The sequence below is a fragment of the Ambystoma mexicanum genome, chromosome 13 (assembly GCF_040938575.1).
Source record: "Ambystoma mexicanum isolate Mex_15411 chromosome 13, UKY_AmexF1_1, whole genome shotgun sequence".
In the NCBI taxonomy this organism is placed as follows: domain Eukaryota; kingdom Metazoa; phylum Chordata; class Amphibia; order Caudata; family Ambystomatidae; genus Ambystoma; species Ambystoma mexicanum.
The window spans coordinates 663,195,177-663,211,578 of record NC_090938.1 but is presented as its reverse complement, the minus strand read 5'-3'; the positions used below and the strand labels follow the sequence as shown (position 1 = coordinate 663,211,578).

Here is a 16,402-nt window from a genome sequence, read left to right as displayed (position 1 = left end):
CGTTCGTCGCTGTAATCTGCGTGCACCTGCACCGAGATGGAGTGAGCCGTTCTTCAGAACCCGATCCGGCAGGACCCCAGAGAAGCCAGTGGTTGAAGGGAGAAAACTAGGTTCAACGGGCCTTTCACACCTCCTGGCGTGTAGGGCTTCGTCAGCTTTACCACGCCGGGAAGCTCGTGCCTGTTGTCCCGGTGCGGGAGCAGCTCTCCGGTGTCAGGATCTCTAGAGGAGTCGCCTCACAAGGCCCGGTCCCGCCCAACTGCGCACTCAAACTTGTTTGACCCACCAAAGCCATCGCCCTTGCCGTCTGTCCTACGACAGGCGGCACTGGGTCACAGCTTTCAAGTGAGGAGCGGGGAGAGGCCAAGTCAGGGTTTCAAGTGTTCTGAGAGGAGACGGGGGAGGCCGTTACTGTCTGCATTGCTGCCCTGGTTGCTAGACCGTGTAAACTAAGTTGGTTAAGAAATAGTAGTGGTTGTCAAGGCCGAGGTTAGAGTTCGATTGCGAGGTCAAGAATCACAGTTCTGGATATTGAGGCAGCTCTGAGATTGTGGCAGGGGCGGAAAAGAGGCGACCTCGTCCCGGTGGGCGAAAAAGGTAGATCTCGCCTGGGTGAGACGAGAGCTTCATAGGAATCTTCCCTCGTCGTCGCCGTCTTCAATGAGGGAGCTTGGGGCGTGCTGGAAAAACTCCGGCTCCATTCCAGCCCAGCCAACGACTGATTACCTCTGCAGGCAGCTCAGCGGCTGTTGGTGGTGTTTTGTGGGTCCTCCCACAATGATGAAAACAATAGACACTCTGGAAGCAGGGAGCAAAGCACAGGGTGCAGACTCCCAAAGACTGCGATTACCTCTGCGAGCCGTTGGTGGCGTTTTGTGGGTCCTCCCACAACGATGAAAACAAGATTTACAAAAAGCCATTAATCCTCCAGTGAATACCTGCCAAAGATTTAACTAGCCCCTGCCAGCAACTGTAACAGCACAGTTAGCTCGTCCCGAGAGAACATGCCATATGGCTATGGTGCATGGACGTAAAGCATAAAGCAGTACAAGTACCAGGAAACTCCCTGTTGGCATTCTTCTTTGGCAAGGAATCGTGGCACCACAGGTGCAGCTGGATCCTGAACATATTTACAGATCCTGTTTTTGGAGAGACCTTGTGGACAGCATACATAACACGTAGTACAAACCTTAAGTGCTGGAGACCAGATCCTGAGATTTATGGAGCATGGAGGTCTGCTTTGGAAAACTGCCCGCGGAAGCCGGTAGGTAGACATAAAAACCCAATTTTTGGAAATATGGCATGTCTCATGGAAAAAAAATTACCAGATTACTCACCGTAGTGACCACCTTCCTCCTAGTCCATAGTCCCCTTTCCTCCATACTTATGGGACATCTCTCCGTCCTGTGGGACTGGACCGGAGCACTTTGTAAAAAGCATCAATATTTTTCCAAAAATGTGTCCTTCCTCCCTTTCTTGCGCGGGGCCCGGCATGCGGCCGTAACCGCGCCCACCTTGGCTCTGCCCCGCCCATCAGTCCTATTCTATCACCGGGTCAAACACCCATTAGCAACAACAGAGGAACCTTATTAGAGGGGACGGCGGGCGGGCGTATGGAGGAAAGGGAACCATCGACTAGGAGTAAGGTGGTCACTACGGTGAGTAACCTGGTAATACTCCTACATCCCGTCCCCTTTCCTCCATACTTATGGGAGATTCCCAAGCACTCCTTACAGGAACTATGGGTGGATGGAAATACCCCTTACAGAAACAGGTTCTTCAGTACAGCCTGAACAAACTGAGCGTCAGCTCTTGAGCTCATGTCGAGACAATAATGCTTAAAAGAAAGATGGGGAGGCCCAAGTAGCTACCCTAGCAATCGACTCTCAGGGGACATTTCTGAAAAGCAACCGCGGCTGCCTTACCCCGCACCAGGTGTGCATGAATACCCTTAGGAGGTTTCAGCCCTTGGACGGTGAAAGACTGATGCAGGTGGCGATCCACCTAGAAATAGTTGCCTTAAACGCCTGCCTGCCCTGAGGGTTACCGAAGGTCACAAAAAGTTGAGAAGAACTCCTAAGCTCGGAAGTCCTGTCCAGGTAGAACTTAAGAGCTCTTCGGACATCAAGACAGTGTAGAACCCTCTCAGAGGCAGGGTTCGGAAAAAAGACCGGTAGGGAGATCGACTGATTCAGATGGAATTCGGTCACTACTTTCGGTAGAAAGGCCGGGCTTGTCCGAAGGACTACCTTGTCCTTGTGAAAGACCAAGAAAGGATGCTCCACCAACAATGTCTGGAGCTCACTCACTCTCCTTGCTGACGCAACGGTGACCAAAAATGAAACTTTCCAAGACAAGTACTTGTGGTCCACCGTATCCCTTGGTTGAAAGGGTTTATGGAACAGCGCCGTCAGGACTACATTTAGGTCCCATGGCGGGTGCGGACTACGAACCGGAGGGTAGAGGCGTGTCAACCCTGCAAAATGCCTCTTAACCACTGGGTTACTCAGAGAATAAAAGCACTGGTCTGTAGAAAGATAAGCGGAAACCGCTGAAAGTTAAGTTCTGGATGACAGAACATGAACCCCTGACTGCTAGGGAGGAAACGAAAGACAGCACTGTGTCAACCGTGGCCACCCTTGGATCCAACTTCTTCTCCAAACACCAATGACAGAACCTGAGCCATTTACTCTTGTACTGAGATCTGGTCGAAGGTTTCCTGGCTGCCTGGATAATGCGCATGTTATCCATAGACAAATTCAGATGCTCTAAAGACTTGAACTCAGGCACCATGCCGCCAAGCTGAGCGATTGTGGGGAAGGGCGCCACATCTGCTGTTCCCCTTGGTGAAGAAGATCGGGAGTTACTGGTAACCTGATCGGCGGATACACCGACAGGTGTTGAAGTTCTGAGAACCAAATCCTGGCAGGCCACCACTGAGCTATGAGCAGAAGGGAACAGTTCACCGAGTTCTTCAACTTCCAAATTGCACGGTGAACTAGAGGCAGAGGCGGGAAGGCGTACGCTCTCATGTTGTGCCATGGAATCTCAAGAGCATCCCCCAGAGAGGAGGCTCCCAGCCCCCCTCTGGAGGTATACTGAGGAAGCTTCTTGTGTACCGCCGTAGCAAAGAGGTCCACCTCCGGTGTGCCCCAATGTGAGAAAATCCATGAGAGGACCTCCGCCTTCAACTCCCACTCGTAGCGGACCACTGTCCGCCGGCTGAGGGCATCCGCTGTGACATTCAGCTGGCCCGGGATGTGTACTGCAAGCAGCCAGACATCATGAAGCACGGCCCACTCCCATATCTGGATAGGCAGGTCCACGAGGGGGGAGGAGACTTTGTTCCCCCTTGTTAGTTGATGTAATACATTGACACCACATTGTCTGTGCGTATGCGGACCACCTTGTTGGCAATGAGCGGTCTGAACGCCTTGAGCGCCAGAAAGATTGCCAGAAGCTCCAAATGATTTATTTGCAGGCGCTTGTCCTGAGGCGACCAGAGGTCCGAGACCTGAAGAAGATCTAAAGTGGCACCGCACCCCAGAAGGGAGGAGTCCGTCGTGGTCGTCACCATGGGGGCTGGGTCCCGAAACCCCGCGCCCACCGACAGGTTGCTGAGAGATGACCCCCAGTCCAGGTCCACTCTCATGGAATCCAGAATTATTATCCGCTTGGAATCCGGGTCCACAGCCTGACGCCGGGAACTCCGAAGAGCCATCTGGGTCCGTCTCATCTTGAGATGAGCAAGAGGAAGAGCCCGCATGCACAAGGCCATGAGGCCCAGAAGCCTCTGGAACCACCAGGCCGACATGCTCTCCGACTGCACAAACATCTGACACGTGGCTAACAGATCTGCCATTCTGTCCCCGGTCAGGTACACTCTGCAGTCGATCGTGTTCCAGCGAAAACCCAGGAAAATCAGGTCCTGCGAGACAGTCATGGAAGATTACCGACAGCCCAAGATGGAACAGGAGCTGAAGGAGAGACTAGAGATTGCCCGCTGATGCTAGAGGGCAAGGGCTGCATAAGAGCCAGTCCAAATACGGATACACATGGATACCCTGGAGACGAAGATAGGCCGCGATCACCGACATCTTCGTAAAGACACGCAGCGCCGAGCTGAGGCCAAAAGGAAGCACTCGAAACTGGAAGTGCTCCTCTCCCAAAGAGAAGCGGAGATATCTCCTGTGTGGGTTCCAAATCAGGATATGCATGTACGCGTCCTGAAGGTCCACAACGCTGAGCCAGTCACCCGCCTGCAAGGAGGAGCGTATCTGGCTGGGCGTAATCATATTGAATTTCTCTTGGGGTAGGAAAAGATTGAACTGGGAAAGGTCTAGGCTGGTGCGCAGGCCAGCCTGGTTGGGTTTGGGCACCTTAAACAGCCGGTAGTAGAAGCCCTCCGCTCGCTCCCCGAGGGGAACGGGTTCCACAGCTCTCAGGTCCAGAAGTTTCTGAACCTCGGCTTAGAGGGAGGGAGAGCCCGACAGCTGAAAAGGAGGGGCGCGGGGTGGGGTAGGGGGTAGAGGTTAGCGGAAGCCCGCTCGAGCGACTGACAAGACCCATCGGTCTTCTGTGATGGTCTGCCACGCCTCCCAATGAAACGCAATGCGTCCTCCCACCGGTGTCTCGTGCGAGCGTGGAAAACCCTCATTTAGTAGGTTTATCAGTGGCAGTGCCACGTGAACCTGAGGAGGAGGCTGAAGAGCGGCAGAAAAACCACGTCCGTTGTTGCCTATGGCGGTTATTCCCCGCAGGGGTATCCACTCTGCAAGATTTGCGTTCGAGGAAGCCCCTAAAGCCAGAGGAGGGTCGACTTTGTGACATCGGCTCTGGGTTTTGAAAGGAGCCTTAACCAGGACAGACAATGAGTTAGCTGTCTGCGTGCTATCCTTCGTCTTGGTGAGCTCTACATCTGTTGTAGAATGAAAGAGCTCCTTACCATCGAACAGAAGTTCCAACACCTTGTCCTGCACTTCTTTCGAAAATTTAGTGGCATGCAGCCACGCCTGCCGAGAGGTATCAACCCCCAGCATTAAGGCCCCGAGCCGAGGTGTCTACATGATAAGCCACAGCCTCCAGGAGATCCTGGGCCAAGACCCTGGCATCGGATAGGCCACCCTTGAAGTCTTCCAACTTCGCGACCGGGATGTATTCCTCAAACTCCAGCAGACCTTTCCACATCCGCATGTTAGCTCCCGCTAATATCAACTCAGCATTGGCCTGCCTGAGCTGCAAGGCCGAGTTGGCAAAGATTTTCCTCCCTAGGGAGTCAAGGAGCTTGTCCTTACCCAGGACCCGAGTAGCCGTTGTGGAAGAGGATGCTGCAGGTCTGGATTGCAAAGTGGCCGCAGCCACCACTGTGGAGGAGGGAGGCGGACAAGACGACAGGGCCACATCTTCCGAAGAATGTAGCCTGTACCTCGCATCAATCTTCTTATTGACAAAAAGTCTCGAGTGTGGTTTTTCCCAGACTCTTCGGACCTCGCCCAGAACATCCTTCTGCAGGAACAGGCCGGTACGCTCCAAGGGAGACAGGGTGAACGCCCCAGAAAGCACACCCTCCTCCGGAGCGGGTGCCTTGAGCACTGGAACATCTAATAAACTCATGTCCAGTTCCCAGTTATGAAATGCTTTGATAGAGCGGGGAAGGTCCTCGTTGTCCTGATCGCCTTGAGGGTCATCTGAGAGGTCAGGATCCTGCTGAGCCGTGTTAGGGCTGGGGACAATGGAGGCAAAGGCGGAAGAGCCGCGGGAGGCACCACAGGCAAGGGAGGCTCCGGCGGAACCACCGGAGGAACGGGTGGAGCCGAAGGCATAGGTGGACATATCTCCCTGAAAAGCCCTTTGAAATATTCCCTCATGGGGTCGGTGTGCATAAGCGCTTGAAATTTACCGAAAAAGGCGTCCTCCGGAGACTGTTCCGGAACCTGAGGAGGCCTCTCAGGAGGTGGACAAATCCAAGGACGTAGCGGGGAAGGATGCCACACCGGCCCCTCCACCGACGTATCCACATAAATCAAAGGTGCCGCCCCCGCGGGCAACAAAACATTGTGCGGAAAAGGCATCCGGGCTTTCTAATCATAAACCGGCCGGTAAGGATACACACAAGGGACCTTAGGTTCACCCAAGGGACCAAGCCCTACACCAGAGGCCGATGGCGTAGTTGTAGGGGTAGCACCTAAAATGGCCACCGCAGTCATGGCAGGAACGGGCGCCATTTTGTCCTCATCTGAGGGGAACTGCGGCACGTGAGGTAGTGAGGCAGGGGTCCCCGTCGATGGGTCAGGGGTCTTAATCTTAGCCTTAACATAAGGCACCTCAGCAGAGCAGGTACTATGAGGCCTGGAATGTTTTTGTGACATACCAACGGCCAACTGAGCCTTCGAAGGAAGGACCTCGGCACTGCCGGTAAAAGAAGAACTTTGCTTCTTTGCCCCCTCAACAGGTCTGGTGTCACCACAAGAGCGGGAACGGTGAGCAACAGCTTTCACCGACAAAGCCTTGACCGGCCTCTCAGAACTGTTGGTAGCTTTAGCCTCTGAACCAGGGACCTCGGACCCAGGCCCGGTAAAAGCCTTATCTGCGCGGGCCTAGAACATCCGTTCGGTAACAAGCCCAGCCAAGGCCTCGGGGCGAACCCCGGTCTTATCTTTGAGGGAAGCCGACAGAGGCCTCAGAGCAAGCTCTGGTACCCCACGACTCAGTAGAACTGGGTCTACAAACAGCCCCCACAGGAGGGGCCTCGGAGCGTACTCCGGTATTCACAGGCCCCTTATGGAGACCCTCGGAGAAAACTCCGGTAGAATTATTAGGCCCGAAGGGCACCTCAGGGCAAACCCCGGTGACAGAGCGATCAACGCCCCTCCCGGCCCGAGAGGAACCCGGAAGGGTATCCCCCCGGCCGGGGTGCTCTGAAAAGTAAAGAACTTACCGGGCGTTTTTTCTTCTCGTCGATGAACGCCTGAAAATCTGAAGGAGGAGTACGTCAGAACCCCTCCTCCCACCGCTTCAAACGACGTTGAAGTGTCCGGACCGAAAGGGAGTCACAGTAAAAACAGGAGTCCCAACGGTGATCCGGACCCAAACACTCTAAACAAAGAGGATGGGGATCCGCCTTCGCGAAGCGACGGTGACAGGATGAACAATCAGGAAAGTCTAGCTTGAACAACATAGACAGACCAGTAAACGAACGCTAGCGAGAGCCAGAGAGGAAAAAGGGAAGAAAACTTCTGAGGATGCAAGTGCGTCCGGCCCCGATCGAGCGGAGAATAGGACTGATGGGCGATGCACGGGGCGGAGCCAAGGTGGGCGGGGTTACGGCCGCATGCCGGGCCCCGCGCAAGAAAGAGAGGAATGACACATTTTTAGAAATATTTGGATGCTTTTTACCAAGTGCTCCGGTCCCGTCCCAGGGGACGGAGAGATATCCCATAAGTATGGAGGGAAGGGGACGGAACGTAGGAGTAACATGAGCAAAAGAAACATTCAGCCCGCATGAGCAGAAGAAATGCAAAAAAGCCTCCTGTGGGTGTGGAAGGAAGGATGCAGATCCAAGTAGACAAAATCAAGCATGAATCTATGTGATCTTAGGGCTCTTAATAAAAAAAAACACATGTACCACGAAAAAGAATGCTCTGGTCCACCTATTACAGTACATACATCCAACGGAAAATTAATGAAAAGGGTTGAGACACAGAAGTTATGAAACAGAACTAAAGGCAAAAAATAAATGTAATCAATAAAAGGCTAAAACCTAACACTTCACAAAAGGGAAATGAGGTGGAACAGTTGATAGACTTTTGTAAATGTCCACCCAGTAAAGCTAATTGCTTAATAGGGTATAATACACCTCAAGTGCAAAGACTAAAAATACAGTTTGATTACCTCAACAACGGAAGGTAACATTCAGAACTCATGAAAGGAAAGATCCAATGCTGGTGAACACATCTGAAGTCTTCCTTCAAAACGTTTAATAGTCACAATGCATATTTGTGTAGCAAAGCTGAAATGATTGGTGGTTTTAATCAATCTGCTTTAGTTTGGGCAAAATTGCCATAAAAAAATCGCTTACAAATGAGAAACATTTACAATACATCAGGTTAAAATCACATTGCGACGTGCAAACAGTACAAGTGAGTTTTACATAAAATACAATACATTAAATCTTTGTGCAAAGGTACATAGTATAGATGAACAAACTGAAAAGACATTGCAAAAAAGACATCCCCTACCATGTTGGCGGTCTAGGTGCACATTATAATCGGCCACCTTAATTCAAAGATAAATATAAATTGGTACATCATTTACCATTACAAAAAAAGCAGATTAAAATCTAATAGATTGATAGTCTTCCTTACCAATTATAGCACGGTAAAACAAACTTAATTCACCAAACCAATGCATGAGTAGTGGATTATGGTGAATAAAAAACTTCCTCATCAAGCTATTCTAATCCTTGCCATCCTTCTCCATGCTTTGGCCAAATAATTCCTCACTGAATGGACCACAAGCAGAACTCGCAAAATGTACTAGCCCACTAGCTTTGGCGAGTAGTTTTTATGAAGGGCACCATTTGCAGGATACTCAACATTGCTGGCGAGTAATTTTAGAAACTTATTTTCCATTTACTACAAACACACTGTTTACAGAAACTGGCAAATGCAAGTTCCACTGTGCACGCTTGGCAGCATTGCACCAAATCTGTAGTGTGCTTATGGCGACATGCACCATTTTACAAAAAGCACGGGTAAATATTTTGGCACCAGTCACCTTGCTGTGGGTTCATTTCTCATAGGTTGAGTATGTAAACTAAGAAAACTCGCCTTGCAGGTCTAGCAGGATTTTTTATAATCTGAAGAATCATGGCAGAATTTCATAGTCTAACACTTCCAATCAGCCTTACCAGAATTAGTGGTTTTAGAAATGTATTTCTGGGATCCAAGTATACTGAGCAGATCAGTAAGAAATCAGTGGTATCGTGCCATAAAAATGGCATGTAACCTCTTCCCTAGTCCCTTGCCTCACGGCTAGAATACCCAGTCGCAGTTTAACATACTGTGTGTAAACATCTGGGTTGCACAGCAGCCAAATAGTCTTCATACCCAAAGGTTTGGTTGCAGACCCACTAATCCCCAAATAAAGGTTTCAGGGCCACAAAGTTCAAGGTGTCCAATTCTATTTTTGCCTTCAGTGCACAATTCATTGCCTGCTTAGATGTGGAATTCAGCAACTCCTGCTGAAAACAAAACGTGCTCAAGCCCAACTCAGCCAATTCCCTATTTATATGCATGGAGATCCCACTTAATGGGCAATAAGGTCCATCAATGCCTCCCTGTATTTTTTATTTATTTAGCATTTTTAAAGCGCCCACACAGCCCGTGGGCATTGAGGCGCTGTTACAGTAATTGTTTTTTTTTCTCTTAGTTGCATATTTATAACGCGCTTAAAACACCCAGGGGTTTCTAAGTGCGGACCCGGGGATCGAACCTTTGTTGTTCTGTGTCGTCTTGTTTCCAAGGCGCGCATGTTGCCGCTGAGCTATCCTCCCGGGACGAGAATATTTGAGCAATCTTTCTGTTGTCCATAGTTTAGCACACAAATACACAGGGTTTGATCTGCACAACTAATCCAGCCTCTGATGTCCAATTCCACAAATATAGGCAGGTTAGGGGCACTAGTGGCTAAACCTAACACTTGATTAAAATGATTTTCAGTTATTGTGAGTGAGCTACAATTTAAATGGCCCCACAGTTCTGCCCCGTATAGTGCTGCCTGCCTAGCCTGCAACCTAAACCGACCCACTCCCATGTTCTCGGGCTCACCAGTATACCTTGTTAGGGTCAGACACGATTTGGCTATGTGGGCTGTCCACCGGCAATCCTCTTATCCCAAGATAAATCGTAGGTAGCCACTTGCTCAAAGTGCTCGCCATTACATTCTAGTTTGATTCTGTGGGTTTGGCCCTATTCCCTCTAAACACCAACGCCGTTGTCTTACTTGGGTTAATTGTTAGACCATTAGCCATGCAAAAGTTCAGAAATTCACAGTTGCAGCTTGAGCCCAACCAGAAAGAGTGACACTAATACTGCATCGTCAGTGAACAGGAGAATCAGAATGTTGTCACCCTCAAGTCTCTTGCAATGTTCTGACTGGCTGCAGGAGAGCACACCAGACTACTTTCCATAGCAACAATAGAAATTCAAAAGGGAAGTTGTGTTCACTTGCACAGGCTCCAACCGATGCCTCAAACCTTGATGAAGCAAGGCCTGCCATTACTTTCTAGGAGCACACATGCTTACCACTTCTCCTCTAGCAAAGGTGAACAGGCACTGCCACCTTCCTCCAGCCCTTTTAGTACCCAGGGAGTGGCTTTTGCCTCTTCTCGTCCATCATTCAGTGGACTAACACTTTTACACCTCCAGAACACACTCAAAACTTCCTTCATGATCAGATCTCAAAATTGGTTATTTTCCCCCCAGGCAATTACAGCACTCTGGAAGCATACATGGTTTTGCAACCAAGCATGTGTGCAGATTCTGGAAATACAGTTGCTGCTTTCCTCCTCAAGCTTTTGATGGACTCCAAAAACAAACTCTAGTCACACAAACATGCGCACGCTTATACACACGCACATGCACTTTTGTTTGTTCATCCTTTTTACACTGAACACAATTATTCTCATTGGAAGTTGCGGTTCTCCGATCCGATCCGATTCCTTACCTTTTCAAGTTCCCGAAGGCTAGCAGCAAAACTGCTGGAATCCTGTCGGTACAGCGGGCACTGAAGCTGCTGCACCAGCTGTGACTGAATAGTCTCAGCTGGCCTGCTGGGAACAACTCTAGAAAATGCATCTATAATTAACAAAGACATAAGGCAAATATCAGCAGGGAACCAATATCTCCACAGTGCCATCATTCACACTCAACCTGGGGCCTCCGTAGTACAGTTACATTGTCAAAGAGTACTGTTAAATAAATCAAGAATGGTTCAGGCTGTGTTAGGAGATCATGCCAAACAATAGGATATTGCTCATATGCTTCTAATTTGAAAAGAAACCATAACAAGTCAGTCAATCATGCATCCCAAAGCAGATGTGCTCTCCAAAGGGCATTGAAATAGTGAGCTGTGGCTAGACAGTGTCGCATTAAAACCCTGCCAAACTCAGTAATGTGAGCTAAGCAATTCTGACCTGGGGCATGGGGCGGAGGAGGCGGAGGCAGGGGGAAAGACTGGAGAGAAGAACCCATCGGACCCACAAGTACAGAAGTAGGCTGCGTCCCGCTGATATCATCTGAAATAGTAAAAATAGAAGAACCTACTAATGAAAATGTACAGTGTAAGCATGAGACTGGAATAGAAACAGTCGCACCATTCCGATTGCTGGCTAAAGGAGAAGGAAAGCTTGACATTGCTAGCCAGGGAGTACTCCTCTCCCCCACCCCCACCAATATGCCATTTATATCTAAAATTCTAATAGAAACTAACAATATGATGCATACTTCAACTAAAAGAAAAATTGGTTTCAAGTGGGAGAAAAGTAAAGAAAGGTAATATTTCAAATGAACGGGTCCAGTAGCATTCCTACTCTGCAACAGCAACTGGCAGGTCAAGGCCAATAGGCAACTAGATCAACAACTAGTGGAAGTGAAACAGGTCTACATTTTAGACTGCAATTATCGCTACAAATAAAACATATCTGGGAATACAATTGCATGGGTATTTGTGCAGAGAATACTGAACCAGACTATATCATAGTAATATTTGTTTTCAGCGTTTCCCTCTATAGATAAAAACTATATACAACAATACTTCAATCCATCAGGGCATTTCAAAGAAGCATGTTTAAAGAAAGTTAAAGAGACACTTCATACCTAGCAGGCTGAGACTTCTTCGGGGTGGGGGTGGAGGCGTGGGGGGGTGCAAGGAGCTCAGTCCCCGGTGAGAGATGTCTACATCCACCAGCGACACAGTTTCACCTAGATTGTTAAGAAAAAAAATAAGGCTCATTACAAATGCCCTGCCTATACAAAGTAGACACTGAACATTTGCCACCACTTTCAAATTGCGACCCATCCTGATGTAAAGAAAATATTGATATAGTAGCAGCTGTTCCAGCTGCAGATGTGCACTCGCCGCGCACTCAAATGAACACTTACAGGAAACTAGCACAACGCTTGAATGATCGCAATTAAAACAGTAATTAGTCCAGCAAGGAGGTTCTACAGCAGGGCACCCAAATAGCCAGATCTGAATCAGCATGCATTGGTGGTGACAAGTTTTCCCATCAAGAGATCATAAATTAGAATTTTCCAAAAAGGCTGCTCTTCTTCACATCGGTACTGGGCCTGCTTTTGAGGACTGTAAGGACCGATTATTAAGGAGCCAGTCCACTATTGAAAGACACCTAAAGAAAGGCATCTGGGTCATCATTTTTGTAGCACCTGCACAGAGCCAATCTGTTTTGATGCTCAAAGAGTTCAAATGTAAACAGTCACTTATGGCCAGAGCTAGAAACAGGAAATATTACTGTGACCACAGCAGGGAGATGTGAGGTGATGAACGAGAGGGTGAGGGGCGGAAAAAAGGGGTGGAGTTATCGCGGGCAAGTGACAGATTTGTAAAATAACAGACTTGAATTGCGCAAACACATAAACCAACCTAGCAACACTGGCATTCATAAAACACACACACACAACTTCAACTCAACATTCTCCTGCGCTGTCCATCATACATACAGCAACATTCTATCAGCATGCACTCCTGGCCACTGATACATAACACGACTAACTCGCATTACAACAGATGCTGCCTTTATATTCCACAGTCGGAATGGAAGCCCACAAGTACCATCAGGCAGATTAATGGAATCCTAAAAATGTCTCAATCTAGACAGAAACAGTGCAAGAAAAAGCAACTGTAGTCATGGTGTCGCACAGCCTGCATCTTTATGCATCCCGTCCATTTTAATCACTCACCATTTGCTCCTATTGTTTGTGCTTCGGTTCAAAACAAAAACAAATAATAAAACTAACTAGTCAGAGCAGAGCTCTTGAGCTCTGCAAGTTTTTAAACGCTTGTAACAGCTGATCACTGCATGTGACGGATCAACTTCTGCCCTGCAGCAGTAGATGCTAAAACACCCCCTTAGCCCTCACACTTCTGCAAACCAAGAGCCAACACAATCAAAAGGTAGAACAGGCACAGTCAAGAGAATACCTCTTTTGCCTTTTGTGATAACGTGGGCCGAGGGAAGGCTATACTCTTTAAGAGGGGTGTGAATGTGGTTCAGTAGCAACCCAAACAGCGAATCATTACAGTCCAAAAAAAAGGAATGTCCAGACAAGGTTCTATAAAAATATATATACTTTAATGAAACACACCATGTAAAATAATAACCAACTAGAAAAAATAACACTACAATAAAACCTAACCCGGAGGAAAGAACAGACAATAAGCAAAGAATGTAGATGTAGCACTCTGGGTAATGTATCGGGTGAAAGGCAAACAAAAGCAACAAGGTGCTTGAAAAAAAGGATATGTACTTGTGAGCAAAAAGGGTTCAAAGTGACCAAACCAATCTCCAGGGCCCAAACCAAGGGGGGCAATTAGCAGTCAATAGAACCTTTTTTGCAGTTCTTGGTTGTTCTGCAGCACCAAAGCAGACTTCTCGGTACCGATCGCAGGGCCGCTCAGGTCATGGATACAGCAGTCACGATGGCCAAGCAACAAGCGCGCGGGGGGGGGGGGGAACAACGAAGGTGATTGCAGTCTTCAATCGTCTACTCGCGCTATGCGGATCGGGCGGTCTGCAGGTTCAGATGGTGAGCTGGCACCAGGATGCACAGGGGAATGGATTCTATGTGGAGGATTGGCAGTCGCTGTTTGGGGAATACCAGGGTTGGGTCAATCGACTTACAGGTGCAGCGTTGAAGACGCTGGTGTTTCAGATGGTGGCTCGAGCAAGGCAGCGATACTTAACGGTTCGAGCTGAGCCACCAACACACACTTGCTGGCGTGGTGCAGCAGCAAACGGGGTCTAACAGCAGATGGTCACTCAGAACAGACACCAAAGGGCAGCATCGAAGGGACCTGCTAGATTGCTAGGAATCAAGCACACTGGAAGTCAAAGCTTGGAGCGGGTTGTCTCCGACAACAGGAGCCTTGGCTGTTCTGGCTTCCAGGTACTAGGAAGCCCACTCCAGGGTCTCACGGGTCCTGTTGTGCGATCAAAGACAGGGGAGGCTTGCACGCACCTTCTGGGAACCTGCAACATAGTGAGGTCCTAAGCAACAGGGTGACTGGCCGAGAGGTAATCTTATGTTCCAGCAGCATAGTTCACCACCAACGGTCCATGAGGATGGTTATGGGATAAAGCTGGTCTCCGACTTGCAACGCCTGCCTTCAACTCACAACTGGAGGACGTTAGACAAGACTGCTCTCTCAGCAGAGTCCAGTGAAATCTTCTCATGTGATGATCCAAAGATGCTTCAAGATGATTCTAGGAAGTGGTGGGAGACACCTTATTTTATAGACAAATGTCCCCAGGTGATAGGGCTAAAGCTAGCCTGCTTTAGGGGTCCAATCCCTGCTCTTGAAATGTGTTGACTTTGCCCTTATGATGTCACACCCAAAGTACTTTGCTCCAGATGAAGTGGAGAGCACAGGCAAAAGAGACCAAGGCAGAGGGAATCAAGCTGGCATAACACTCCCAAAACGGTACAGCTCCCCCCCTGCTCCCTCTTGCTACTAACCCTGCTCCCTTTCCTTCTCAATAGAAGAACAAGTTACTTTCTTACCTGGTAACGTTCTTTCGATGGGATGTTCCTCCGACGTATTCCACATCTATGACAGTAATGTCCACAGCTGTGCTGCTTCGGATTTTTTTTTGGGCGTCTGTGTCCTAAGTCGATGACGTCAATATGCTGTCCGTCGAGAGCCGACATCACCGGATGTTATATGTAGGACGCACAACGCCCGTAGCATCAGTTGTAGTTTTTTCCCAGAACGCGTAGCACCAATTCACTGACAGTATGACTACAGAAAGCCTTGCGGAAACGGAAGCTGCAATCGCATAAGAAATTCTGTAGAAGGGCAGGCTGGGAGGGTTCGATGTGGAATACGTCAGAGGAACATCCCATTGAAAGAAAGTTAACAGGTAAGAAAGTAACTTGTTCTTCGAGGGGATTGTGTCCTCCGACGTATTCCACATCTATGACAGACTCCCAAAGCAGTACCAACGTTAGGAGGTGGGAAAAATAATTTAGAATTTTAAAATGCCCAATCAAATTGCAGAATAGAGGACCGCCTTACCAAAGGCCACACCTTGCCCATGGATAGAGTCCAGAGAATAGTGCTTTACAAAATTATGGACAGAGGCCCATGTGGCTTCTTCACAAATATTACGAATGGGAACACCCCTCTGCAGAGCACTAGAGGCAGCCACATCCCTAGTAGAATGAGTTCGTAAGCCTACCGGAGGGTCCTTACCCGCCAAACGGTAACATTCAGAGATCGTCAAAATGATCCATCTGGACAAGGTCTGCTTGGTAACAGCTTGACCTAAACGCCTTCCAGGGAATCCTACAAATAGCTGATCGTCCACTTTGACCGGGACATCCGTGAGAGATAGAAGCTCAAAGCACTCCTCGGATCCAACCTATGGAGCCTCTCCTCTTACTTACCAGGATGCGGAGGAGGATAGAACGCCAGAAGAATTACCTTCTGGTGCAAACGAAATTCCGACACAACCTTCGGAAGAAAAGAAGGACCAACCCTAAGGACAACCCAGTCCTTATGGAACACCGTGAAAGGTGGCTTGGTGGACAGTGCCTGCAGCTCACTCACTCTGCGAGTAGAAGTAACCGCAACTAAAAATACAGTCTTGAAGGTCAACAGTCTCAAAGGACAAGAATGTAAGGGCTCAAACGAAGCTCCCGTAAAGAATTTTAGAACCAAGTTCAAATCCCATCTTGGCACCTGGAAAGGTGACGGTGGAAACACATTAGTTAGCCCTTTTAGAAACTGAGGAATCTTAAAATAAGAACACTCCTCAGACGAGCGCTTAAATATGGACAGCACCGCCAGATAACCCTTAATGGTACCCACTTGCAGGCCTTTGTGGGCTAAAAGCAAAAAAGACAGAACCACAGGAATCAAACATTGGAAAGGATCCACATTCTGTACCCTGCACCAGTGGCAGAACTTTCTCCAACGGTACAGGGATTTTGTTGTGGGCCTTCTGGCCGAAAGCAACACCTCCATCATGTCTTTGGGAAGGTCCCAATCCTTATACCTCAACCTTTCAGATACCAAGCATGAAGGGTGAGGGACTGGACCTCGGGATGGAGAACCCGACCCCCCTCCCGTGAGAGCAGATCATCTCAGTAGGGAAGATGGC

General features: G+C 48.9%; 1 protein-coding gene across 1 annotated transcript in view; it reads right to left on the bottom strand.

Annotated features, from left to right (window-relative positions):
- SOCS7 (suppressor of cytokine signaling 7) overlaps nt 1–16,402 on the bottom strand; it is a 733,557-nt gene that overhangs the window by 456,456 nt on the left and 260,699 nt on the right. The window contains exons 3-5 of the mRNA XM_069634664.1: nt 11,877–11,981; nt 11,195–11,296; nt 10,726–10,856 (exon numbers count right to left, since the gene is read on the bottom strand). Coding sequence (XP_069490765.1) covers nt 10,726–10,856; nt 11,195–11,296; nt 11,877–11,981 — 338 coding nt within the window. The remainder of the gene's footprint in view (nt 1–10,725; nt 10,857–11,194; nt 11,297–11,876; nt 11,982–16,402) is intronic.